Consider the following 25,977-nt stretch of genomic DNA (forward strand, 5'->3'; position numbering starts at 1 on the left):
TGTGTTGTAAAAATGCAAAACTGTCCACTGTTGAGTATATTTAGAATCAGTTTTTTCAATGACCACCTATTCGTAAAATTTGATCTTGGATATCACATTGTTCATCAAGAGTGTCTAATTTCGCTTTTATTTTGAAAGACAATACAGTTATGGTCCAAGTGAATGTGTTGTAAATAATCAGTTACGTCAAGTACAGATTACATATTTTTTGTAACAAGCATTTTCAGAAATAGCTACTACAATGAAAGACATAAATATGGGAAAAAGACTAATACAGAAAATGTGTTATGTTGACAGTATGAATAATGGAGTTAGCATTATATCTAAAAAAAAAAAAAACAGTATAACTACAATCACACACACACACTGCTCAACCATGAAATTTTAAGGACAAAATATGCCTTAATAAATAAACAGGCAAACAAACAAAAACAAAAAACACCTTAAAGGGACAGTTCACCCAAAATGAAAATGAAAAATCTCACCCTCAACTTGTTCCAAATGAATACATTTCTTTCTTCAGGTAAACAAAGAATATATATTTTTAAATGTTGGTAAACAAACGGTTAACAGTAGCCACTGACTTCAACAATATTAAGAAAAAAAATTAAATACTATGGAAGTAAACGCTACCTAAAAAAACTCATTGGTTACTAATATTCTTCAAAAAATCTTCTTTGATGCACAACAGACGAAAGAAACACACACAGGTTTGGAACAACTTGAGGGTGAGGAGATGATGATGATTAACTTTTGGGTGAATTATTTCTTTAAATATATCAGCCTATATTTAACTAAAATTTTAGTGTGATTACAATTAAATCAAATGCGATGCAACAACTGACACTCATAACAACACCATGGCTGTTTCAGCAAAAACTTCTTAAATGAATCATAAAAATGCAAAAAGAGTTCATCATCTATAAACAAATTATACGACACATTGACATCAATTTCACTCCTTCTGGTCATCTCTCTGTTCTGTGTGGCTCAACAGTCTCCTCAGTGGCAGTGTTTACAATACTGACACCGCTGACCGTTCTCACGAGACGGCACGGTTCAGACGGGCGTTTGAGAGTGGGAGGCGAGGTCACGGGGGTCAAGGTCATCAGGACGGTGTTGAGGTGCTGTGATTTGCTCTTCAGCTCTTTGGTACGTTTGCGATGCTCGTTACACTGTTGCTCTCGGGCTATAAATGCAAAAAGTTAAAGTTCACTTACTTTTCCATTTAAAAGCACAGAATAAAATAAAAATCTGTGGCTGGATTGGGAGATATACCCCAAAACAGGTTCTGACTCACTATGCTGCGTGTGCACTTCTCCCTACAGCGGTCCATCTGGCTTTTGTGACTGGCAAGGACTTTCTTCACCAGGTCCAACATCACGAAGGTCTGGACTATACTTTTGAGTAGAGCAGCATCTGCTGACAGATTCTAGTAATGAGCAATATTAAATCAGTTTTTGTTTACAACTGCAGAAAAAATGTATTCAGAAATAAAAAACATATAGGCCTAATAAAATCTAATAATCGTATATATATATATATATATAGATAGATAGATAGATAGATAAATAGATAAAATTAATGTTAATAAATTGAATTAATAAATTGACCGAATTAAATACAAAAAAAGTCGCGGCAAATATGTGCGTATGCGGAAGAAAAATCGCAATTCTTATCTCACGCTATAATAATAAAGAGAATGAATCGAAACTTAACCAAGAGTTTGAATCCGTCGTGTTTAGGAAGTTAAGACTCTACCGCGCATGCCCTCTCGTGACGTCACTCGGGGGTGTGGCTAAAATGGTTTAGAGTTGGCGGATTGTCTAAATATTTTTTATTTTAATTATTTATTTGTAAGTTCAGGTCTTCGTTTTGTTTTGTTTTATGGATGAATCTATGTTTCTCTGTGTAAAGATAACAATAAGTTGGTTTCATAGTGAACACAAGCAACATTTGGAAAATGAATGAATGAATGAATGAATACTGCTGTTCAAAAGTTTGGGATCATTAAGATATTAATGTGTTTAACAGTGTGTTTAATTTGTTTTTTAAGTCTCTTCTGTTTATCATGGCTAGTTTATCTGCCCAACAATACAGAAAAAACAGTAATATAAAATATTTTTTAGCATTTCAAATAATGGGTTTCCATTTTAATATAATAAAAATTTTATTTCTGTGATCACAGCTGTATTTTCAGCATCATTACTCCATTCTTCAGTGTCACATGATCTTCAGAAATCATTCTAATTTAATGATTAATTGCTGGAAACAGCTGTGCAGCTTAATATCTTTTTGGAGCCTGTAATACTTTTTTCAAGACAAATGTTTATGTCATATTACACCAAAATAGTGAGGGTCAGAAAGACAGACAGAGGTCTGGTTTTATCCAGATGTTTTTGAGAGGGCGTTTCTGGACATAGAGGAACATCTCTCTCTGGGCAGCTGCTACGTCACATTTATATTTAGGTTTTAGCCATATCTTAGCTTTTACACCTCCACCTGTGAATTTGCAGTGTTTCCAGATGTTTTAATGCACATTTTCAATGTATGCATAAAAACAACTGGATAGAAACATAAATAGGCCTACTGTTACATTATGTTTAGAGTTTTTCTTTATTACGCTAATGTAATTACATTTTATATTTTACATTCTGTTGATTTTTTTTTTTATTATTATTGAGCTTGTGTGAAAAATATATTTAGAATATCGTTTGTATGCAATCTCAAATATGATCATGTTTACTATAATTATAAAGTCAAAATCAAATCTACACCCAAGATTCACGAAATTGTAGCACAGAAAAACAAACAATTGTTTGAAAGTGAGAAACTAGTTAACCAATCTAACCAGCAGATGGCAGCATAGGATCATAATGTGCTATTAAATCTATGACTCAATAATAATAATAATAATACAGTAGACATTATATAATCTCTTTTAGTTTTTTATCAGTGTCCTTTTCTAAATTCTAAGTCAATTTATCATACATTCATTTTATAAATCAGAGATGAAACATTGGCAATTATAATAAAATATGTATTTCTGTATACTTTTTAGGCTAATCATGCAGTTGAACTTGTTCTTGTGCATTTTAAATGGTTTATTCATAAGAAAAAAATTAAGAATAAGAATAAGAATAAGTAATTAAATAAGACAACAATAATAAAATATTTATATTTCTCAAACGCGGTGCTAATTGTTCTGTCTTTTGTGCACGGTTGTTTTTTTATTCTGGGAGTTTCAGTAGTGTGGCAAAAGTGTGGTGCATTGGAAGAAACAGAATTCGCCTGAACCTCACACTTGTTCAGCTTCTCCATCAGTGTTTGATTATTCAGGTCTGCCTCGAGAACCTGGAAGTAGTGTTCAGACAGATACACTGATCATCTGTCTGCAGCTCATCTTCTGCAACAATGCGAGCCCCACAGGTGTCGAGGTGAGGATGATGATGATCAGACATGAGTTTACAGCCATTATGGGCTTATAAACACAAAGTGTGTGTTTAGTGCTTTTGGAGAGCTGAGAGTATGACAGCAGCTCATGCACATGTGTGTGTGCTATTTATTACAGGATTTCTTCTTTTGATTCTCTAATATGAAATATTCTGAGTTTTTTGATTGTTGACAATGGATTGAAGTTACAGTATTGTTGATGGACGTTTATGGTTTACTGGAGCTGAAATTTCAGGAATAAGACCAATTCAGCATCCGAAATACACTGTCATTTTATAAATTATATTTGATTATGTCTTAAAAATATTATTTTGTATTACTATACATTAACAAAAATGTCTAGCTATCTATATCTATCAAAAAACTATATATATGTACAAATATATAACCTAACATAATAAATATAAATGCTATCTATAATATATTATTACTGGTAGTGATGGTATTTATTTGTTTCAGCTAAGTAAGTGTTTATTTAATACTATAAATGTATTTGTTCATGAGAAAATATCCAAGGTCGTGCAATTGTTCTTGATATATATATATATATATATATATATTTGTCTGTATGTTTATCATATGATGGTCATTTTTTGTCAAATGTAAGGGTAAAATCACATAATTGCGATCACATAAATAACTATTAGGTGAATTATTCCTCGAACCATGTTTTCTGAGTATGTATATATCTTTAATTCCCAGCTCTCCATGGATCCAGGCGGTGTTGACCAGCTCATCCTTGGGTCTAGAGGGCTTCAAAGCTCACTCCGTCTTCCAGGAGATCAGTAGAAAGCTGCATGATGTATGAGAAGCCCTGTTCAGTTCAGTTCATTCATCTGAGTTCAGTGTTAAAGCCTCTTAACACCTCGACATCCCTACTCAAGGCTACAGCAGGATCGATGTAAATCTGTGTTATTTCCCAGCTTTAATCATGTCAGCAGGGATCCTCTGTCAGGTTTCAGGCTGCTGTCAAAGGGTTTTATTCAGACTACAAAGTTGCTGGGTGCTGAAAGGATCGTCTTTTCATTAAACACAATCCCTCGGTTTTATCTAGATGATCCTTTTCATGCCATTTCACGTACATCACATACTCTTTTAAGGTGTTTGGTGATGTGTGTCAATCCCCTTCCCCAAACTGCTCTTTCATAACCTGGGTATATTATAAATCGAACCATGACGGCAGGGGCAGATCTAGAAAAATATTGATGGGGTGGCGAGAAGGGGGCAGGAATTTTTGAGGGGCGGCAACATATGGCAGACGTATATATACTGAATTTAGTCACAGTTATCACAGTTTGATGATAAATATATGTGCACACTACAAAAGGACACAGGCTATCATTTACAAATTTAATCTCATGCAATCAATGTCTTGCATTTGAAACAGTTCATATAAGGAATAAGTGACCATACCCCATAAGCACCACCACACTCACTAATGCATACAGTATGCATTGACTATACCTACTTATATTTAACCATATTATTACAACATGTTCCTGTTATGTCTGTAAAGCTGCTTTGAAACAATCTGTAAAAAAAAAAAAAAAAAGAACAAAAGCGCGTGTTCAGCTCACATTAAAAACGAGTTAAAAACATCTAAACTTTTCAGAATGCAGCAAGCGCACCGCGGGTCATGTGACAAGAACTAACCAATCAGCTTCGTCCTTTCCCGTAACAACGTTTAAAACTGAGCCAAGATGAAGGAACAGCTGTTCAAGTTCATATAGCTGTATATGAATTGCCATTTTGAAATAAATTTAGTAGCAGAGCTACTGCGAGCGATTTTTTTCTGCAAATCCATTTATCTTTTGCTGAAATTTCCACGTCTTCATGGAGAGAGCACATCATGGTTGCTTAGCAAAGGCAGACGCTTCAGGGGCGCTTGTGCCCGAGCGCTTTGGAGAAGGAAAAAGCGGCGCGCCCACTGATCTATATATATATTATAGATCAGTGGGCGCGCCTAGCGTTTTACACGCGTTTTTAGGCGCGATATGTGAACGGCCCCTTACGCGGTCATTATGTGGGAAACACTGCAGACATATTTGGAATAAGATAAACGCTAAAGTTATAGTTTGACCTCTTATTAACGTTAGCGTTCTTCCACTGATAAACATGGTATTAGCTTTGTGGCTAATCTAATATAGCAATGCATTAGCGGCTGTAAGTGATGTTACAGAATATTTAGAAGTGATAATGATAGGACCATTAGTTAGAACTACCACACCATTTTTATATACAGTGTATGAACTAAATCATCTCACATGACGAATGACAGACTCACCTTATAAACAGTACATCTCTTGTGGCTTGGCTGATCGCTTTCTTCTATAGTGGAGTTGCAGACTCTGCAACTGCGGAGCTCCCTCTGGTGGGCAAACTATTCAACACTCATAACATGAGTGAAGCATGAGACTCTGTTTCTCATGTTTGGCCGATGCCGATTTAAATGCAATAAGCTCATATCGGCCGATAATATCGACCAGCCGATATATCGGTCGGGCTCTAATTAAAAATGTATAGGTGTGCATTGTAGCTGACACCTAAATGAACACATTACAATTACAATCTCCTCAGATGCTATTGAGATTCAAATTTGCGTTTGAGCCCATGTGAAAGAGTAGCATAATTTACATATGATTTACAGATTATTTTAATAAATATCAAACATTTAATTCAATTGTGCATTATAGCTGACACCTACATGAACAATTACAGTTGTTTTTATGACTATAAGTCATTCTCCTCAAATGCTCTGACGTTAGAAAAGTGTATACCAATATCGGGCCCCAGGATGTCTTCATGACAACAATATCTATACTTCATGTTGAGCATAAATATAAAGCCTAAAGGACATCGTCAACAGTATTGACAGCAAAATAGACTATGTTTGACAGGTGCAATTTTTGAAAATTTATAAGTATTAATTTATTTTTTAAATTACATATCTGAATATATGTCAGAGTTATGAGCGGGTTCGCTCATTTGAGTCAGTTCGGGAGTTCGTAGCGGAATCGCGAATCATTTGAGTCAGTTCGGGAGTTCGAAGCGGTATCGCGAATCATTTGAGTCAGTTCGTGAGTTCAAAGCGGATTCGCGAATCTTTTGAGTCTGTTCGGGAGTTCAAAGCGGATTCGCGAATCATTTGAGTCAGTTGATTGCGAATCATTCGAATCAGTTCGGGAGTTCGTAGCGGGATCGCGAATCATTTGAGTCAGTTTGGGGATTGCGAATCATTTGAATCAGTTCGGGAGTTCGTAGCGGGATCGCGAATCATTTGAGTCAGTTTCGGGAGTTCAAAGCGGATTCGCGAATCATTTGAGTCAGTTGATTGCGAATCATTTGAATCAGTTCGGGAGTTCGTAGCGGGATCGCGAATCATTTGAGTCAGTTTCGGGAGTTCAAAGCGGACTCGCGAATCATTTGAGTAAGTTTGGGGATTGCGAATCATTTGAATCAGTTCGGGAGTTCGTAGCCGGATCGCGAATCATTTGAGTCAGTTTGGGGATCGCAAATCATTTGAATCAGTTTGGAGCGGGATCGCTAATGTGTCGTCATCATGACGTTTTCCCAGTGGTGAACGCAAAGCATTTTGGGAATCCGCGGCACAAACATTAGGTGCTAGACTTCTTTGCATGAGGGAAGAACGCAGTGTTCAAGATGCTGTCTACCTGTCCTGCTGTGTTATAAACTACCATAGTCGTTCTCACGATAGAAGTGGCATAAAGCTTAAGAATGGAATATCCTTTTATCGTTTTCCAGCGTGGAAAAGTAATAGTACAAGCCATGTTTCAGAGGTGACAAAAAGGCGACGAATGGCTTGGATAGCAGCGGTAAGGAGGCCAAGGTTACCTTCGATAACACTCCACCACACATGATGGTGTGTTCAAAGCATTTTCACAAAGGTAAGTTACAGTTACTCTCTGTAAATGTTAACTAGCATGAAATGGCTAGAAAATGAGCTTAAGTTACCAATGTACTAAAGCGTAACGTTAATCAGTTTTAAATGTTGTACATCTAGGCTACATTGCAATTTATTTGGTGACTGTGTTTGCAGTCAAACCTGCCTATGAAATGTTGGAGTGTGATCCTGCTTTGATTACAGGAATAAATTAGTTTAAAATATATTAAAATAGTAAAGTAATTTTAAATTGTCATAATATTTCACAATATTAATGTTTTTTTTTTTATCAAATAAATGCAGCCTTGGTGAGCAGAAGACGCTTCTTTTAAAAACATTTAAAAATCTTATTGACCCCAGACTTTTGAACGGTAGTGTATATTGCCCCCAGTGTATAGCTAATCTGGATTCCTTAGGAAAAGAGGTTGTGATATGACACGATTTCTTTATATTGTTACTGTCAGACACTACACCTGCACCTGAGAAGGAAGGTCCTGTGAATACACCTCCATCGCCGGACACTGTCCACACCGGTCATGAGACTGAGCTGAAGACTTTGCTGGATAATATTGTGGTTGTGTGCTGTGCTTTGACCAATATGTGTCCAAGTATTGTTGTGTAGGCATCATGTTAGAATTATACACCATGCTCACATCTAATATGTAATTCTTTTGTTTGTTTGTTTTCTAAAAAAAGATATTGTAATGTCTCTTCTCACATGTAATGTTTTTTTTTTAGCCATGTCTGTAAATAAAATACACAAAGATTGAATGAAATTCTGCCTCCTTTATCTGTATTAAGGACGAATTGTGCAAAATCAGTGTTACATAACTTAAATAGTAATAACAACCAACTTAATTTCAGTTTCTTCACATATTTAACATGTAAATACATTTAGATGAATACATTAACATGTAAATACATTTAGATGAATACATTAACATTATAAAGAGTCCATAGAAATGATGAGAAACTGGAAATGTATGAGGTAGGTTGTGGGTGATAAGTCAGACACATGACTCTTCTCTGGCTGGTGCTGCTGAGTCTCACAGTCTAAATCGAACCACTGTTTGGTTCTGATTATCGCAAGAAAACATGTCATCAAGCTCTTCAGACTGTCTGCAAAAGCACCACAACACAGCCTTTTCACATGCCCTTCTTCTGGGCTGGAGGGTGTTACCTTGACCAGTCGCTCTGCTCGTAAGGATCGAGTCCTTTTGATTCTCTTTATTTTCTCGTCATATCTCTATCTTTGCATTACGATTTAGTTTTAGGCGGTATGCTCCGAGAATGTTTTCTTTAGCCCGCTGCATTTTGTAGGATAATATTCTGTTTTTCAAGATAATTTTTCATTATTTTCATGCCAGAACACTAGCCTGCTATGCCAGACGATGTTAAAGGCCGTGTTGCAAGGTTAATTTTTTAACGAATATGTGCAATTTGCTTGTTGGTGATAAACATTTAAACTGTTATCCATCGATTTTATGTTGTTGGGTATCACAAAATGGAATATAATACGAAAAAATAGGTACTATCTTACAGCGGTTTCCTTTCCCCCACAATGCATTGCATCACGTCACGTTGGGGAGAGAATTTACCATATCAGTGTACGCTCGTCAAAACTCTATTTGATTTAATGGATTATTTTGAACAGGTAACGAAGTGTCAATGTTAAGTGTTAATTAGCATTAACTGCAACAATGCCAAAACAATGGATAGTTTGTGTAATATGATAAATCATCTTTCATGCTTTGCTTGATTGATTACAGGCACACAGAAAAACAATCAATAAGCTAATTTAACCTATCTTACCTAATATAGTTTTTACTGTTTGGTGTATTTCCCTTTTTATATATTTCATTTGTGGGGCTTTGTTTTTAATAGTTTGCTTTGATTAGACTAGTTGTCATTGGAGAGAGACTAGTACAATTTGTATACAATGCTTGAAACAAACCACTACAAATGTATCCGTGTCTTAATAAAATCGGTTTGAGCATCCTTTTTTTTTATATATATATATATATATAAAACCCGTTTTTACCAGCCTTTGCAGCCCCATCAGTGTATTTATTATTATAAATGCCCATTTACTTCGGTCACATATTTTATTACTAAGATTTTAAAGTATCTTCAGAGTGAGTCATGCAACATTGAAACAACATGTGAGTTAATTTTTATATTTAAATGAACAGTCTTTTTAAAATGGACACATTTTTCTTTATTGCATTGCGTTAACAGTCAAATACAGAGCTTAACGGTTTAGACAATCTGAGAAAGAACTACTACTAATAAATATAATAATAATAATGAATAAGCACATTGCATACATTAATATTGCATCATTTAACAACACTCTTTAATGTTGACAGTTCTCTGATTTGTTTTAATAGTATCATATGGCATGCAGGTTAACAAATAAAATCTTATCTTTAAATATGTTTACAGTTTAAAATTATAAAATGATATAGAAGATCACATAAATTTTACATTCATTAAATGTTACTATGACAAGTACAGAAGTGATTGCTTTATGAATATAACTCAAACTGAAAAGACAAGGAAAGTTGTGTGAAAGTAAGCAAGGAATGAAGCAATGCAAAGTGAGGTGAGTGTCTGAGATATTTATTGTCTCTGGATGAGAACAGCCTCCATGTATGTCCAATTCATACAATGATCAGCTAGTACCAGTGACTTCATCTCTCTCATCCAGTCTGAAACAGACAGTGACTTTACATGATGATCAAAATATGTGGAAACATCACAAATGCAAATCAAAGCCATATCATAACATTGGTGATGATGAAACACATGATTTCTTATCCAAATGTAAAAATAATATTCTTGGAGTAGCTGCTGACCTATGTCCAGGGGCGGCGTTAGGGGTGGGCTAAGGGGGCTGGAGCCCCGAATGTTTTCAGTAAAGCCCCGAATGTTTTTATTACCACCATGCCATCACCATGAGTTTTCATGCCCAATAAAATAATTTAAATTAGAATTTAAATAAATAAATAAATATCTCTCGACTCAAGTCCACAGTGTCTGTAAATTTACCCAAGTAAGTACGCGTTGTCATTCACATCCGACGAAAACCGCCCACTGAGTCTAGTGCTTCTGACTGACATGTAAACTGGCCAACCAGCGATGAGCGTCTGTACGATCCAGCCAATGAAATGAGATCTTTTGGAGGAAGGCGGTTTGTTGGCGTGTAGAATTTTACTAGATCAATTTATTCGAAAATTAAAATGGATATTTCAAAATTAATCTTCTTCTTCTTAAAAAAAGGAAGTAAAAACCACCAGCCAAAATATTTGAATGCTAAGATACAACAGCTTACTTCAGGTATCTGTAACTTTTATATTTATTTTTCGGTTTTAAATTGTGTCTGATTTAACGTCACATTTTGAACATCGAACAGTTAACTGTTGCGCAGTCTGTAGGGGACACACACACACACACACACACACACTTTTTTTTCTGAATGAATCATCCGTTTCTAACGAATCCATTGATTAAATGACTGACCGACTCACTCATTAAGGCAGTGACATGCCGCCACCTAGTGGCAAAGTACCATTCAATTTTTTTTTCATAATTTCATATTTCTGTAGCCTATTCCAAATTGTATATTTGATACATTAACCTTCTTATGATTATTTATGCAATTTGTAAGTGCTGTGTAAGTCCTCTTTCAAAAATATAAGTGTATAGAGCCCTGCGTTTATAATTATACTTGGCTTTAAACACAGAGATAAAGTCCTTTGACCGGTATATCTTTATAGAGTAAGAGTATGTCAGTGCACTGCTTCATGTTTGCTTCTTATCCCTGTTCTACCAGGACGAGTGTAGCCAGTCAGGCTTGATTGGAAAATAAAATAAAACAGAGATAGAGACAAAAAAAAAAAAAAAAAAAGTGAGATAGAGACACAACATCAGCATATGTGTCAGGATACAAGGGATAAACTTTAAATAAAATGTTTTAAATTTGTTTTTATTGTTTTTGTATATTTTAAACTAGGTAAATCTTTCTGATTTATTAAAATAAAAAGTCACATACGTGGATCTCCACTCACCCTAGAACCAACCCTGCTTATGACAACAAACTGTTAGAAGAAAGGGATCATTGGGGTTCTATATAGAACCATAGGGTTCTTTACTCAACTCCAAATAACCTTTTATGCTAAAAAGGTTCTATAATGACAAGAAAGAACCCTTTTGGCACAAAGGGTTCATATCTTGAATTTTGTGATCATTCACATGCATTCATAAATGCATTTGAATACACGGAATAATGCAGTGAAAGAACGCACTCAAAATGCACATGCGCACTAGTATGACTTCATCATGTAACTTTATATTAGCCTAGATGCATGCACTTTTTAGGCACGATTTGTTTAGTTTTTGAATATACTTGATACTGTTAAAAGGCACATCATTAAAACCAAAAATACGAGTTCACATTTCACACCTAAACAAGCGTGGAAAATGTAATTATAACTAGCTACTAAATTAGTTACAAATGCCTATCCATATACAGCTATGATTTACGAACCCAAACTGACTCAAATGATTCGCGATCCCGCTATGAACTCCCGAACTGATCAAAATGATTCGCGATCCTCAAACTGACTCAAATGATTCGCGAACCCGCTACGAACTCCCGAACTGACTCAAATGATTCGCGATCCTCAAACTGACTCAAATGATTCGCGAACCCGCTACGAACTCCCGAACTGACTCAAATGATTCGCGATCCCGCTCCAACTCCCGAACTTATTAAAAATGATTCGCGATCCCCAAATTGACTCAAATGATTTGCGATCCCGCAGAAAAGTGAAGCGCAAAGGAAAAATGGTATTGCAAGCTCAAACTGACACGCAAAATAAAAGCAGCGTTGCAAATAAATTAATAGATATGACCATGGAAAATATGTATTGCAAAATCATTGCTTTCGCACTGTTTCATTTGTTTTGCAATTCTTAATTTTTGTTTGCAAAAAGCAAATGTATTTTCCTCAATACTTTAAATAAAATGTTTTAAATTTGTTTTCGTTTTTATTGTTTTTGTATATTTTAAATAAGGTAAATCTTTCTGATTTATTAAAATAAAAAGACATACATGGACTTTTCTGGGCTAAGCCCCGGATCTTCACTCACCCTAGAACCACCCCTGCCTATGTCCAAGAAGAGTGCATCAGAAAAATACTTTAAGGTTTATGCACCGTTTTATATAACCAATTAGAAATTAGATTGATTACAATATTAACATTTTCACTGCAAGAAAATTGTTTTCAGTAGCCTATGTATGTGACTTATTTGGGTAACAGAAACACTGGTACATACAAACCAAACTTTGTATAAATGACACAGGATAGCTAGCCTATAGCTATATTTATTAGGCGGCATATATATGTGTTTCAAGCATTGTCGTGAATACACTGCAGTAATAGTCACCAGTAGCCTAACTTAGCTAATCATACTATTCAAACAGCAATTAATACCCCACAAATGAAATGTATAAAAAGCTGAACACATAAAAAAATATGATTAAGAAACGATATATCCCAGTTATCATAGGTTATTCGCTTATAGTTTTTCTGTGTGCCTGCAATCAATCAAGCAAATCAGCTTACAGACGATTAATATTACACAAACTGCATTATTTTGACACTGAAGTGGTTTAAGCACTTCAGTGCGTAATAAAGACACTTCGTTACCTGTTCAAAATAAATTAATCCAAGTAGTGATTTCAGAGCGTGCACTGATATTTTCAGTTACGTTAGTTTGCACGTTGTTTCAAGGACACGCCCACAATAAGGGAACTAATGAATATTCATGTAAACTCAACCCACGGGAACAGTTTTTCACGGGAACCGAATATTACAACGGCACCCACACAAGCTCCTGTCAAACACAGCGACAGACACACGGCTACATTTGCAACAACATTTTCACTGGAGGACGAGATAAACGCTTAGAAACGTCCATATAGCTAGCATGATGCCTTTTATTTCTAGATGACAAAGACAAAATTTACCAGTTCTAGGACACTATGACAAAGGTTACCGGTACTTCTCTGAACTAACGTCATGATCACTGCCACTAGATATAAAGAAAACATTGATTTTTCACTCGGTGCTATTCAATGACAGTAATAAAGAAATACAATTATATATATATATATATATGTATATATATATGTGTGTGTGTGTGTGTGTGTGTGTGTATGTATATGTGTATATATATATATATATATATATATATATGTGTGTGTGTGTGTATGTATATATATATATATATATATATATCATTAGTTCTGATGCTGCGTTCCAGGCAGGTTTTTGAGCTCGTAATCACTATTTCATACCACTACTAACGACTTTGTACCGTTCCAGGCAAGTTACGCCAAACTTTCTGAGCGCAAGTAATTGTAACTAGATTATTTATTTTATTGCAACGTTGCATTGACCTAAAATCGTTTTTCAACATGTACTACTTGCATAAACACTGCATCCATAGGCAGTATTATTCGTATGGGCTGTCATCGTTGTTTCGCGTGCTGTGTGACCTCGGAACTCGGATCGATCTGGTATGAGACACGAGTTCACGGGTGGGAAGTCACGGATTTGATTGCCGTTCCAGTGCACTTTCATGGGTTTAAGGTTGGAAAAACACTGGTTGCCTGGAACGCTGCATCATTCTAGACTGAGGCTACCTTTCCTCGACTTCTCCCCAACATGACGTCATCACCGAGTTGCGTAAAAAAAAACGTTAATAACAAAAACTTAAAAAATAGGTCTTTAAGACATTTTAAAAATTGAATAATCATTTGAGTCAGTTTGGGGATCGCGAATCATTTGAATCAGTTCGGGAGTTCGTAGCGGGATCGCAAATCATTTGAATCAGTTCGGGAGTTCGAGGATCCAATTGATCAGTCGGAGTTCGTAGCAGGATCGCAAATCATTTGAATCAGTTCGGGAGTTCGTAGCGGGTTCGCGAATCATTTGAGTGAGTTCTGATGACCTTGCCGCCCAGTTGGTCACATGTCTTAGCGATCTCTAACTTCGGGAGTTCAAAGCGGGTTCGCGAATCATTTGAGTCAGTTTTTGGATCGCGAATCATTTTAATCATTTCGGGAGTTCGTAGCGGGATCGCGAATCATTTGAGTCAGTTATGGGGATAGCGAATCATTTGAGTCAGTTTGGGAGTTCGGAGCGGGATCGCGAATCATTTGGCCTATGCCACCCCGGTAGATCCACCCCTGCATGAGGGAGTCTTTACCCACTTAGGCTTGTCATTTGGGTTTACAGAATAGTTGAGCAGCAAATCATCATATTAGAATGATTTCTGAAGATCACTGACACTGAAGACTGGAGGAATGATGCTGAAAATACAGCTGCGCATCACAGGAATAAATGGCATTTTACAATATATTCAAATAGAAAACCGCTATTTTATATTCTAATAATTGTAATAAAGTGCACGTTAAGTTAGGCAGCCATAAATGCATTCTGTAAAAAATATATATTTTCTTCTTAAAATATATATGTCTGTGTATGACTTAAAGGGACACTAAGTAGGAATTACTCCCATCTAGTGGTGAAATTGTATTTTGCATTCAAACTAATTTTGCTCTCCAGCGCCTCGCTTTTTCAAATGCGCGTTGCATCTACGGTAGGCGATATGTACCAAAAAGCTTTGACAGGATGTCTTCTAATAGCACTTCGTCGAGTTTTCCTTCAGGTGAACAGGTATGTTATTTCAAACAAACTGCAACATGACAACTAACAAACGAATGTTACAGTATGAATTACTGACTGTGGAAAACATGAAATATTGTAATTAGTAGTTATGTCTAATTTATTCATTATATTTTCTGAATTATATGCATTGTTAGATATAAAAAAAATATTATAATATAGATTGTAACACTGACTTACCTGTCGAGAAGATAACTGGCCACTTCAGCGTCTCTTTTGAAATCTTTATCAAGCATTAGCTCTTTCCACCTAGAAAAAGCTTCCCCGACATTAACTCTTGTTTTCTGTAATCTACGGTCACGTTTCCTTTTACGTTCTATTTTTGACTGTTTTGGCGACGATGTTTTCTTCTCCTGTGGCGCGGCATATGTATGGTCCATAATAAGAATGCAATCCAGACTTTTAAACTTGCCGGTGCAGTTTCAAGCGCCTCTCACTGCTCTGCACCTGCGTTTCTGGCTCTGACCGAAAACGCGCTGTGGAAACGCGTTGGCTTAGTACTTTTTGTCCCTCTCTGCTATTATAGTTTTGCAAGATGGCGGAACTACATGGAAGCCTCCGTCAACCTACCCGTCCCATGTATATAAAGATAATAAATTCTTCATTTACAAGGATTAGTTTAAACATTGGCATAGGTATTTGTACACCATTGAGGGCATATTTATGAATAAAAATATTGATTTTAGATAATAAAATACCTAAAAAGTTATTTATTGTCCCTTTAAGAAGACTTCGAGATATGAGTCATTTGTCTGCTTTCATGTTTTTTGGTGTTTTCTGGAGCCTGACAGTAAAATGGCCATCCACTTACACTGACTGAAAAGTGTCGGCTCCATTAATATATTTGCAAGATGTATTCTTTTGTGTTGCATCTTTTCTGACAACATTTATTCATCCGTGCCTCGATTATCCGGCAATATATTTGAGTTCAGTCTTGGTTATGTTCGATGATGTGGCTAAATGATGCATGTTTGTTATTGTTCAGTCATGACATGAGATTCGCCCTGTTTAACTCCCACACAGCCGAGACGCTGAAAATCTCCCACCATCAGCCACATTTCAAATTCTGCCCAAAAATGACTCGAATAATGGCCTGTTACACAACCAGAAGGACTCTGGGAAACACATGTGCACACTCAGATCAGTTTTGCTCCATTACGCTCTGAAATGCAGTGTGTAATTTTACGGGGAAGTCTAATGCTGGAAGGCTGAGCGAGGTGCTGCTTTATGTTAATAGCGCAGCATTTCAATGCTGTTTTGCTGCTGTTTATTTAACAAAAAGCAAGTAAGTGTAACAAATAGGATGGAAATGATGTTTGAATGCACTGCAGGTATTTGATTGCATTGTATTGTCTCTTTCCAAGGTTCAAATCAAGTCTCATCCTACTTTTTGACTTTAACAAAATTTGAGAGGTTTAAACAAAGATCACTTTAGTGGTTATTGCACATTTTAATCCAGCATTTTCTGATTCAGCTTTTCCATATGTTATATCATAATATATATAATGTATATTTATATTATACGTGTATATAGATGTATAATACATGTCAAATAATAGGGTGAATTTAGGATGATTGGGTCACTTTTGGACATTGAGATTTGAGATTGAGATGGTTTTATCAGACAATATTTTGTCGAGATACAACTATTTGTAAATCTGGAATCTGAGGGTGCAAAAAAATCTAAATATTGAGAAAATCACCTTTAAAGTTGTTCAAATGAAGTTCTTAGCAATGCATTTCACTAATCAAAAATTACATTTTGATATATTTACAGTAGGAAAAATATCTTCATGAAACATGATCTTTACATAATCAATTACCATAATGATTTTTGGGATAAAAGAAAAATCTATCATTTTGAACCATACAATGTTTTAGCTATTGCTACAAATATACCCCAGAGACTTAAGACTGCGTCTGAGCTCCAGGGTCACATATTTGTTTCTGTTTCAGGATAGCAAAACTTATCTTTTCACCATCATTTAAGTTTAGCTGCAGTTCACACAGTTCACGGTGGGTGCTCAACTGTGACATGTTTTCTGTGACATTTGTGTGTGTGTGTGTGTGTGTGTAGGACGGAGACCAGTTTGTAAAGAAGACCGGAGGTGTGTTCGCCTTCGAGGTGAAGGATGGGCCGGGAGGAAAGGAGGCCGTGTGGATCGTTGATGTTAAGAACGGAAAAGGCTCCGTATACAATGATGCTGGTGAGTCTGTTCTAAATGCAGACAGTATTGATCGGTGAACTGCGGACATTTTCCTGCTCATCAGTGCATCAGACTACACACATTTGGATCAGGTCTAGGTATTTTACTTGAAAAAAGGCTGTACAACTTGTTTTTTTGGGTCATGGGTGGAATGATAGGTTAGTTGTTGTTATTGTCAATTTTTCTGTGCGTTTCTGAAAACTGCAAATGGTTTTCAGAAAAACTCCTGCTCTGACCACACACACACACACACACACTCATCAAACAACATCAAACCTAACTTAAAATGTATTAAACTGAAATCAATTACCAAACAAATACATCAATGTGATTTTTTATAAATTATTTATTTTCACGAACTTAATATTTTAGTTAAAATGTATTGTGTTGATACAAATTATACATAACATTTTTAAAACGTTTAATTCAAATGTAATAAATAAATACAAATCATAGTATGATTATGAAGTATGATTATGAAGTTATGTGTTTGTTTTCTCCTGAGCGTCTTATCAGTATGTGTGCTGTCTGCGCTGTTCGTCATGTACAAACATGTCATTAAAATGAAGTGTAACTCCGTGAATACTCATCGAAGAGACATGAGAGATATATCTATAGAAAGCTTGACATGTCTACTTTAAAACTAAACAAGTGCTGCCGAAAACAGATATTCTGTGATAAAGTAATCCATATGAAAACAACGCAATGTCTGTTTTTCATGTCTCCCTTATCTAATGTGTCCACGCCCCCGCGCTGAAGTTTTTTATTTACTGTTTGCTTCACGGTGAGAGGAATAAGACATAATTCACCCCAAAAAGATGCTAACGCATTGTTTACCATGAAGTTGTGTGCGGAACAACCAATCAAACCTATGTCAGTTGACCAATCAGAACACAGTATGCTACCGAAAGGTGGGGTTTAAGGAAACTGAATCTTTTGAACAGCTTCGCGTGAACCGTTTGGGGATCTCTGAGAATTGAGGTAATTTTAAAATGATATTTTGACAAAATGACAATGTTTTTTAACCTTGGATGGATTTAAAACCTGTTGTACAGGACTTATAAACAGTGATAAGAAGCTTAGAATTTTTTATCTTACTGGCTCTTTATTTCCTGAATCTAGTTTAGCCTTGTTCTTGTTCTTGTTCTGTTTACCTGTCTTGATCCTTGCCTGTTATCTCGTTTTGTCTGACCCCTGCCTGCCCTGGAGTTTATAGCCTGTTTCGGGATTACCCTTTGCCTTGCTGTTTCGGACTGTGTCTGCACCTCAGCTGGACTATTGCTCATGTTGTCGGATTACCCCTCTTGTCAAGGCCTCTGGATACTGTTAGCTGCCGATCGACCACGTCCTCTATGGATTACTCTTGTCTTGCCCTCGATATACCTGTGTGCTGTTTTCTGACCCTTGCCTGTTTCGACCATGTTTAAGAATAAAGCTTTGCAAATGGATCCGTACGCCTCTTGCCTCAGTCTCTTTGTAACAAAATAACAGCTTTTAAATATTGTAATTAAAATTAAATGAATGCAAACTATTCATAATTATTAAAACCACTTTTAAAGATCTTAATTAAAATGCATTAAATACAAATTATACACGATTAACAATTATTTAAAACCGCTTGAAACTTTTAATCAACATTTATTCAATCTATACCAATTAGACATAATTTATAAAAAAATTACAGCTTCTGAAATATTGCAATTAAAATGGATGTATTAAATGAATACAGATGCATGATTAACTACTGTTAAAAACTACTTTTACAATGTTAACTAAAATCTGTTAAAAACTAATCATACATAATTTACAATACTATGAAAATAGCAGCTTTTGAACTATTTTCTTTCAAGAATTAAACAAGGAAAAGCAGACTGACATTTTTAATGATATAGAGGCATGTTTTCAAGTGTGCCAGATAAAGACACTGAAGCTTTTGAATTCAAACAGTTTGACCAAAATGTTGGCGTAAATCTGCTCTGTTAGATCAGACTTAAAAAAATGATTTAGAAAATAGCAGTTCACCTCACGATTTATCCCTCACCCATCTCTGTCATATGAAGTGAAACCTCATTTGAGAATGTGTCTCGAGGCATTTGGCGCAGTTTCTCCAGGAGTGCAATCGCTTGTGTCCTTCCTCATCTGTTTGAATGATGTGTGAGTGTGTGACATCTGGGACTTCAGATATTCACAGGTGTGTGTTGTGAGAGTCTGTGTGATTTGTGTGGAGGATGAGAGGAAATGAAAGCAAGCGAGAATGTGTGTATGGCCTAATGACCAGAATCAAAGCTGCTCACGCAGGCCGGATTCCCATCCGTTGTGGAACAAGAGCTAAACGCATCAAACCAACAAGTGTTGAGCTACTGTGTTGGTCGCTTTCCCAGTCCTTAGCTATACTTAATAATGCTAACATTCAAAAAATCAGACCTTTTGTCTTTTTACCCCATTAAAAATACAAAGACATCAAAACAAGCTATTTTTAGACAAGAAAAGAAAACTATTTGCTGGTCATGTTAAATATACTTCATTCAAGACATGTGCTCTGAAAACTACTTTTAATATCTCTTTCAGTTTTAGGAATGTTTTAATGATTTTTTAAAGTTATTTTTTACTCATTGAATGTTTCATTTGAAAGTACACTAGCATGCAAAAGTTTGGAGCCAGTAAGAGTAAAAAACAAGTATATATATTATTATTATTATTATAAAAAAGTATTATTCAGCAGGCATGCATTACACTGATGACTGTAAAGACTTTTACATTTTAAAAAAGAAATTTCTATTTCAAACAAATGGTGTTCTTTCGGAAAGTCAGGCAAAAATAAAGCATAACAGGTTCAACAAGGACATTAAATATAAGAATAATAATTATTGTTTCTTGAACAGCAAATCATCACATATCAGAATGATTTCTGAAGATCATGTGACACTGAAAGCTGTAGTAATGATGCTGATCACAGGAATAAATTATATTTTACTATATATTCAAATAGAAAACTGTTCTGTTAAATTGCAGTAATATTTCACAATATTTTAAACGTTTTTAACCGTATTTTTTCTGTAATCTTAGCAACCCCAAACTTTTGAACTGCAGTGTGTTTCAAATTATACAATTAAAAAAGGTTGCAAGTGTCATGCTGACTTTTAAACACAGGTTGCATAACATATCCCGGAAAATAATATCTTGAAAAGAGTGGGAACCCTAGAATGGCTGCAAATCAGATCTCCGATATTTCCAAGTGGTTTGTATGGTTATAATTATGATTTTGGCTGATTAGTCTCAGTTTTTCTGTTTGGATGTACCACAGAGACTCCTCCCACGTGAACCCAGATGTTTTTCTTTCCTTTACACTCTCCTACGTAGTTAAAAAAAAACCCTGCATCTGTGTATGTGACAGTGAATTCAAAGTGGTATTGTTTTTTAGCTACGAGAGTGCCGTTTTATTTCAATCTGTGATTAACAATTAAATAAAGGAAATGTAAAGACATTTTCTATTGCAAGTTCTCTCTTTTGAGGAATGTCAAGGTTGGGCTCTTAAAAGCACAGTTTGTGTAGCTCCCATCCTCCTTTTGTACATTGTCTCAAACCCCCCTCCTGTTTTCCATCAACAGTATCTTCACAGATGCTCAAAAACACTCTCTCCCCACTCACTTTTCTTTTCTGATGCTAATGAGATAGAGAGATTATTGTGCGGCCTCCCGACTGAGTTTCCATTGCTTCACACTTCACAGAAAAGCCACAGATGAAACGAAAGACGTTTTTGACCCATGCCAGATCAACAGGCTCCAGTGAGACCAATTAACCTGGCCAAGTCCAAAAAAATAAAACAAGGTCATTGCGACTTTTTATCTCACAATTCTGACCCTTTTTTCTAAGATTTTTCTAAGTTCATATCTCGCAATTCTGAAAAGTCAAAATTGCTAGTTATAAAGTCAGAATCAAAGTTAATTATTATGAAGTCGTACATAATTAAACAACTATAAAGTCACACATAATTAACTAATTCTGACTTTATATCTCTGTCATAACTTTATAATTTTGACTTTTCCGAATTGCGAGATATGAACTTGTAGTTGTGAGAAAAAAAAGAAAGTCAGAATTGTGAGATATAAACTCGCAATTGTGAGAAAAAAAATTCAGAACTTACTTTATTTATTAGAATTTGCATGTTATAAAGTCAGATAATTGCAAGATGAGAAAAATGGGTCAGAATTGTGAGATCAAAATAATTTTTATTCAGTGGCGGAAACGGGCTTCCATATAAATGTGTGCTGAATGTTTGGATTTTTTTATTTTATTATTATTATCATTATTTTATTATTTAAAAAAAAAATTGGGGGACATACAGGTTTATCAACAATTAAAAAATGAATAACTTTAAAGTGCTATTATTTTCCAACTTAAATCTCAGCCTTTTCCAGTTTTTCATTTAAATTTGAAGTTTCCCTCAGAATTCCATTAATAGAATGTTCAGCTTTGGAATCTAACAGACAGCAATGACATCATAATCTGTAAAGAATTGTGATTGGTTCGCACGCTGAAAAGGGACTTGCCTTTTTTCTTTCAAGGATTTCTTAGATTCGACTTGTTTTGCTTCCTAGCATCTGTTTAACCACCTATTGCCACATTTGCATCCCTTATTATTTTAGTTATTCGATCTAGTGTTAAATCGTGATGTTATGCCACCACAAAGACAAATTTGATACAAATTCTTGCCTCTCTCTTTAAGGAATACTTTATCCAAACATAGAAAATGTCCACACCTTCAGGCCATCCAAGATGTGGACGAGTTTGATTCTCCATAGAAACAAATTTGGAAAAATGGGTCCTCTGCAGTGAATGGGTGCCGTCAGAATGAGAGTCCAAACAGCTCATAAAAACATCACAATAATCCACTCCAGTCCATCAGTTAACATCTATTAAATGAAAACCTGTGTGTTTGAAATAAACCAATTAATTATTTAGATGTTTTTGACTTTAAACTGTCACTTCTAGCCAAAATATGAGCACATAACCATTAACATTACTTTTTGCGATGAAAAAGTTGTCCCGTCTGAATCAGGAGAGAAATATACAGTATGCACAGATCAAACAACGTTTACAAGCCAAAACAGCCCTAAACAAACAAATATTTGGGTGGATTTTGATGTGAGTGTACAACAGGAGATGGACTTTTTCACTTGAGGAAATGTTGTTATTATTATTATATGAACTCATATTTGCATTAAAACGTCTTAATGATGGATTTGTTCATTACAAACACACAGCTTTTCGCTGCACCGAACATCAACTGATGGATTATTGTGATGTTTTAATCAGCTGTTTGGGCTCTCATTCTGACGGCACCCATTCACTTCAGAGCATCCAATGCTGAGCAAGTAATGCAATACTACATTTCTCCAAATCTGTTCCGATAAAGAAACAAACTCATCTCTCATCTTGGATGGATAAGGGTGAGAACATTTCAGCAAATTTTTGACCTTTTCTTGTAAAGTAATGTGTTTAATACATTCTTGTAGTGTTAATTAAATCAAGGTTCATTCTAATTGGTTGATCACAGCTTCGATTGAGTGAGTTTGGCTCACTTAACATTTTCACTGAGCTCGTTCCCCTCACCTCTCTCAATCATGTCTTGTCCTATCTACGCAATGTTCATAAAACTGAGAGGGAAAATTAAGTTTCAGAAGCTGTAGTTGAGTTTAAGGTGGTGTTAAAGTCTATCAGCATGAAATCAGGTGGTTTTTGTTTCATTTTTATATTCTGTAATTGCTTCCATGCAGCTGGTAACTGATTTTTGGGAACAGGGTGAAACGAGAAGTCATTAACTGTGTTCACTTGTGACTGTTTTAGTGCTATCGGAGTGTTTCCTGTTAGCAGGGATGGAGGCGTACAGTTGTGCAGCTCTTACAAACACTGCTTTAATGAGTCAATCTCTGAAGTGGCTTCAGGTTCATTCCTTCTGCGAGGAGCATTTCTGTCCTTCAAAAAAGGACTCATTAAATCCTGTCGTTACGACCGCAGTTGCTTTTGCTCTTTCATAATCATATCACGGCACATTCTGTGTGAGAGAATTCACCTGACCTTGAGAACTGACAGTTGAAGAAGGTTAATCAAATTGTTGAGTTTCGTTGTATCTTGAGTTTTTTTGTGAATAGATTTTCCTCTGAGACACAGCAGAAACATACATAAACTGAACTCTGAACATAGTTTGGTGAAACTATTTTCTGAAAGGTATTACAAAATCATGTTTATACAATATTTACTTTGACTTATTATTTGATGTGTTTAAAAATTGTAACACCCACACACACACACACACATATATATATATATATATATGCTGTATAGTCTAATGATTTTATATTCATGTCACTTTTTAATATTGTATGAAGTATTGCTTTATTTAATATTTATTTACTATTTTTGTGCCTATGTATTTAATCTTTGTTTCTTTCTTTTTTATCTGTTTTTCTGCATTTTGCCATAAATGTTTTGCCATAAATTTAAAGAAAGAAATTACTAAATATTTTTAGTAAAATGTTAAATTCCTGACTTATTACACAAACTACACAAATGCATGCATGTTGTCTATTTTTTATATTAATGTAAATATTTAATATATTAACATTGCATTTATTAATATATTTATTCACTTTGTTTTTTTTTCATTCATTAATTCACTTATGTATTATGATAATTTTTTTTAAGTCATTGAAAAACAAAATCAATGTATTTATTAAAAGAAAATCATATTCTGCTTTATAAACTATAATTTTTCTGAGAGGCTTTTACAAGAATTCATTTGAATATCAATCAGACACAAAAATTTTATACAAAATTACTTTTTCTGTTCATTTGTTTAAAAGGATGTTTTCATGGCCAAACCCCCATTTAGTATCATCTCTGAATTGCCTCGTTGCTTTTGAGACACTGAAGTGTGGCTTGTAAGGTCACAGAAAATTAATTCACAAGAACAAATGTCCTCTACTGGGACACAAATGAATTTCTTGGATGAATAGTTTGTCCTCTCAGGAGGTTAAGATAAAAAAATAAAATAAAAACTATGTTAATCTCTCTTTTGTGTCCTCTCATTCACACAGGCGTTCTTTCAGGGCAAACTGAAGATCACTGGAAACATGGGCATGGCCATGAAGCTTCAAAAGCTGCAGCCGGGCAAAGCCAAGCTGTGAGAGGCGGAGCCTCAAAGAGGGCGGAGTCTCAAGTAGCTCCTCCCACTGAGTTCACTCTATTAAAGTAGCTGCAGGAATCAGACACTGAAAAAGTGTTTCTCCGCTAGTTTCAGCCTGTTTCTAACAATTTACTCCATTTTCTAATTCCTTTCCGTAAACATATGACTATTCGTAGTCTTTTGCAAGGAAAAGGCTCAAATATAAGAATTTGCGGATGTTATGCAGTCATATAAGTTTGAAATAACATTAAGGTGAGTGAATGATGCCAGAAATCTCATTTTTGGGTGAATTATTTAAATGAATCACAGAAGTCTGATAGATGGATACGAAAATAATATATTAAAGGTGCTGTAGGGAACTTTTTGTAAAAAAATATTTTTTACATATTTGTTAAACCTGTCATTATGTCCTGACAGTAGAATATGAGACAGATAATCTGTGAAAAAATCAAGCTCCTCTGGCTCCTCCCAGTGTCCTATTGCCATTTGCAGAAATACATCGCTCCCGGTAAGAAACAACCAATCAGAGCTGCGGTCCGTAACTTTGTTTGTGTTCAAAATGTAGAAAAATTTATATAATAAGCGAGTACACCATGAATCCATTTTCCATACCGTGTTTTTGGCTTGTCCTGAATCACTAGGGTGCACCTATAATAAGTGTTTATATTCGGACTATTTTAGATTGCTTCGGTGGGTACCGCGGCGGAGTAACCCAGTACCTTTGTGATTCTTCATAGACATAAACAGAGAGAAGTAGTTCCGGCTACGATGTTCTTCCGCAAGACGCAAGCAGTTCTGTTCATTAACCGCTAGAGCGTCAAAAGTTCCCTACCGCAGCTTTAATACCATTCTTATTGATTTTTCCTTTGATTGGCACCCATAACAGTATTTGTGTGTGGATTAATTGTTTGCTTTGAAGGGCTTTTTTGTAAAGTGCCTGTAAACTATAAACTCAAACACTTTTGTGAAAATGTACCACAGCATTCATTTCATTCTCTTTTGTCTTTATAGTTATCCAAGGTCATGAGGAGCAGGTTTACAGTGCTGCTTCAATACAGCAAACAACAGGTATACAAAATACATCAATATAAATCAGATCAGTGCATGGATATCTTTGACAGTATCTTGCAGGTATAATTGTAGTATCACATCAATATTTTTTGAGTGTTTCCTAATAAGATGCTAAAATACTTTTGTACTAAATAAACCTAATCTTTCTCATTAAAATGGGAAGTGTGTGTTCCATATATCAGTTTAATTTGATTGTCACGAACAAAGCATCTAAGAATCATGAACTTGTGCTGGTCACAGAGCTTATTTTCCTCAATAATAATAATACAAAAAACAAAACAAAAAAAAAAACTTGTGTTTTGTCAATATCTAGAGGATTTTCCATGTAATAAGAGTAATGTATGTCCCTTTGCCTACAGGTCTGTCAAACAACTATTAATACGGAGGCCTGTACTTTAGCATG

General features: G+C 35.3%; 1 protein-coding gene and 1 long non-coding RNA gene across 2 annotated transcripts; one reads left to right on the plus strand and one right to left on the minus strand.

The window, feature by feature from the left end:
* Positions 1 to 113: 113 nt before the first annotated feature.
* On the minus strand, positions 114 to 1,756 carry LOC113065392 (uncharacterized). The gene is made up of 3 exons (XR_003279012.1): positions 1,720 to 1,756; positions 1,301 to 1,432; positions 114 to 1,189 (listed from the first exon to the last, which is right to left on the minus strand). It is a non-coding gene; the product is annotated as an uncharacterized LOC113065392 (long non-coding RNA).
* A 1,592-nt stretch (positions 1,757 to 3,348) lies between these two features.
* LOC113065393 (non-specific lipid-transfer protein-like) lies at positions 3,349 to 24,909 on the plus strand. The gene is made up of 4 exons (XM_026236610.1): positions 3,349 to 3,437; positions 4,156 to 4,255; positions 17,188 to 17,317; positions 24,415 to 24,909. Exons 1-4 carry the CDS (start codon positions 3,415 to 3,417, stop codon positions 24,570 to 24,572), a joined length of 411 nt encoding a protein of 136 aa, XP_026092395.1. The 5' UTR covers positions 3,349 to 3,414; the 3' UTR covers positions 24,573 to 24,909.
* The last annotated feature ends 1,068 nt before the right edge of the window (positions 24,910 to 25,977 follow it).

Source organism: Carassius auratus, chromosome 48 (genome assembly GCF_003368295.1).
Source record: "Carassius auratus strain Wakin chromosome 48, ASM336829v1, whole genome shotgun sequence".
Taxonomy (NCBI): Eukaryota; Metazoa; Chordata; class Actinopteri; order Cypriniformes; family Cyprinidae; genus Carassius; species Carassius auratus.

What these genes read in the sequence shown, in the direction of transcription:
- LOC113065393 (XM_026236610.1), top strand. Translation starts at nt 3,415, where the DNA reads ATGCGAGCCCCACAGGTGTCGAG. An exon ending in CGAGCCCCACAGGTGTCGAG is followed by an intron (nt 3,438 to 4,155) that starts GTGAGGATGATG and finishes TTTAATTCCCAG; the next exon opens with CTCTCCATGGATCCAGGCGG. An exon ending in CTCCGTATACAATGATGCTG is followed by an intron (nt 17,318 to 24,414) that starts GTGAGTCTGTTC and finishes TCATTCACACAG; the next exon opens with GCGTTCTTTCAGGGCAAACT.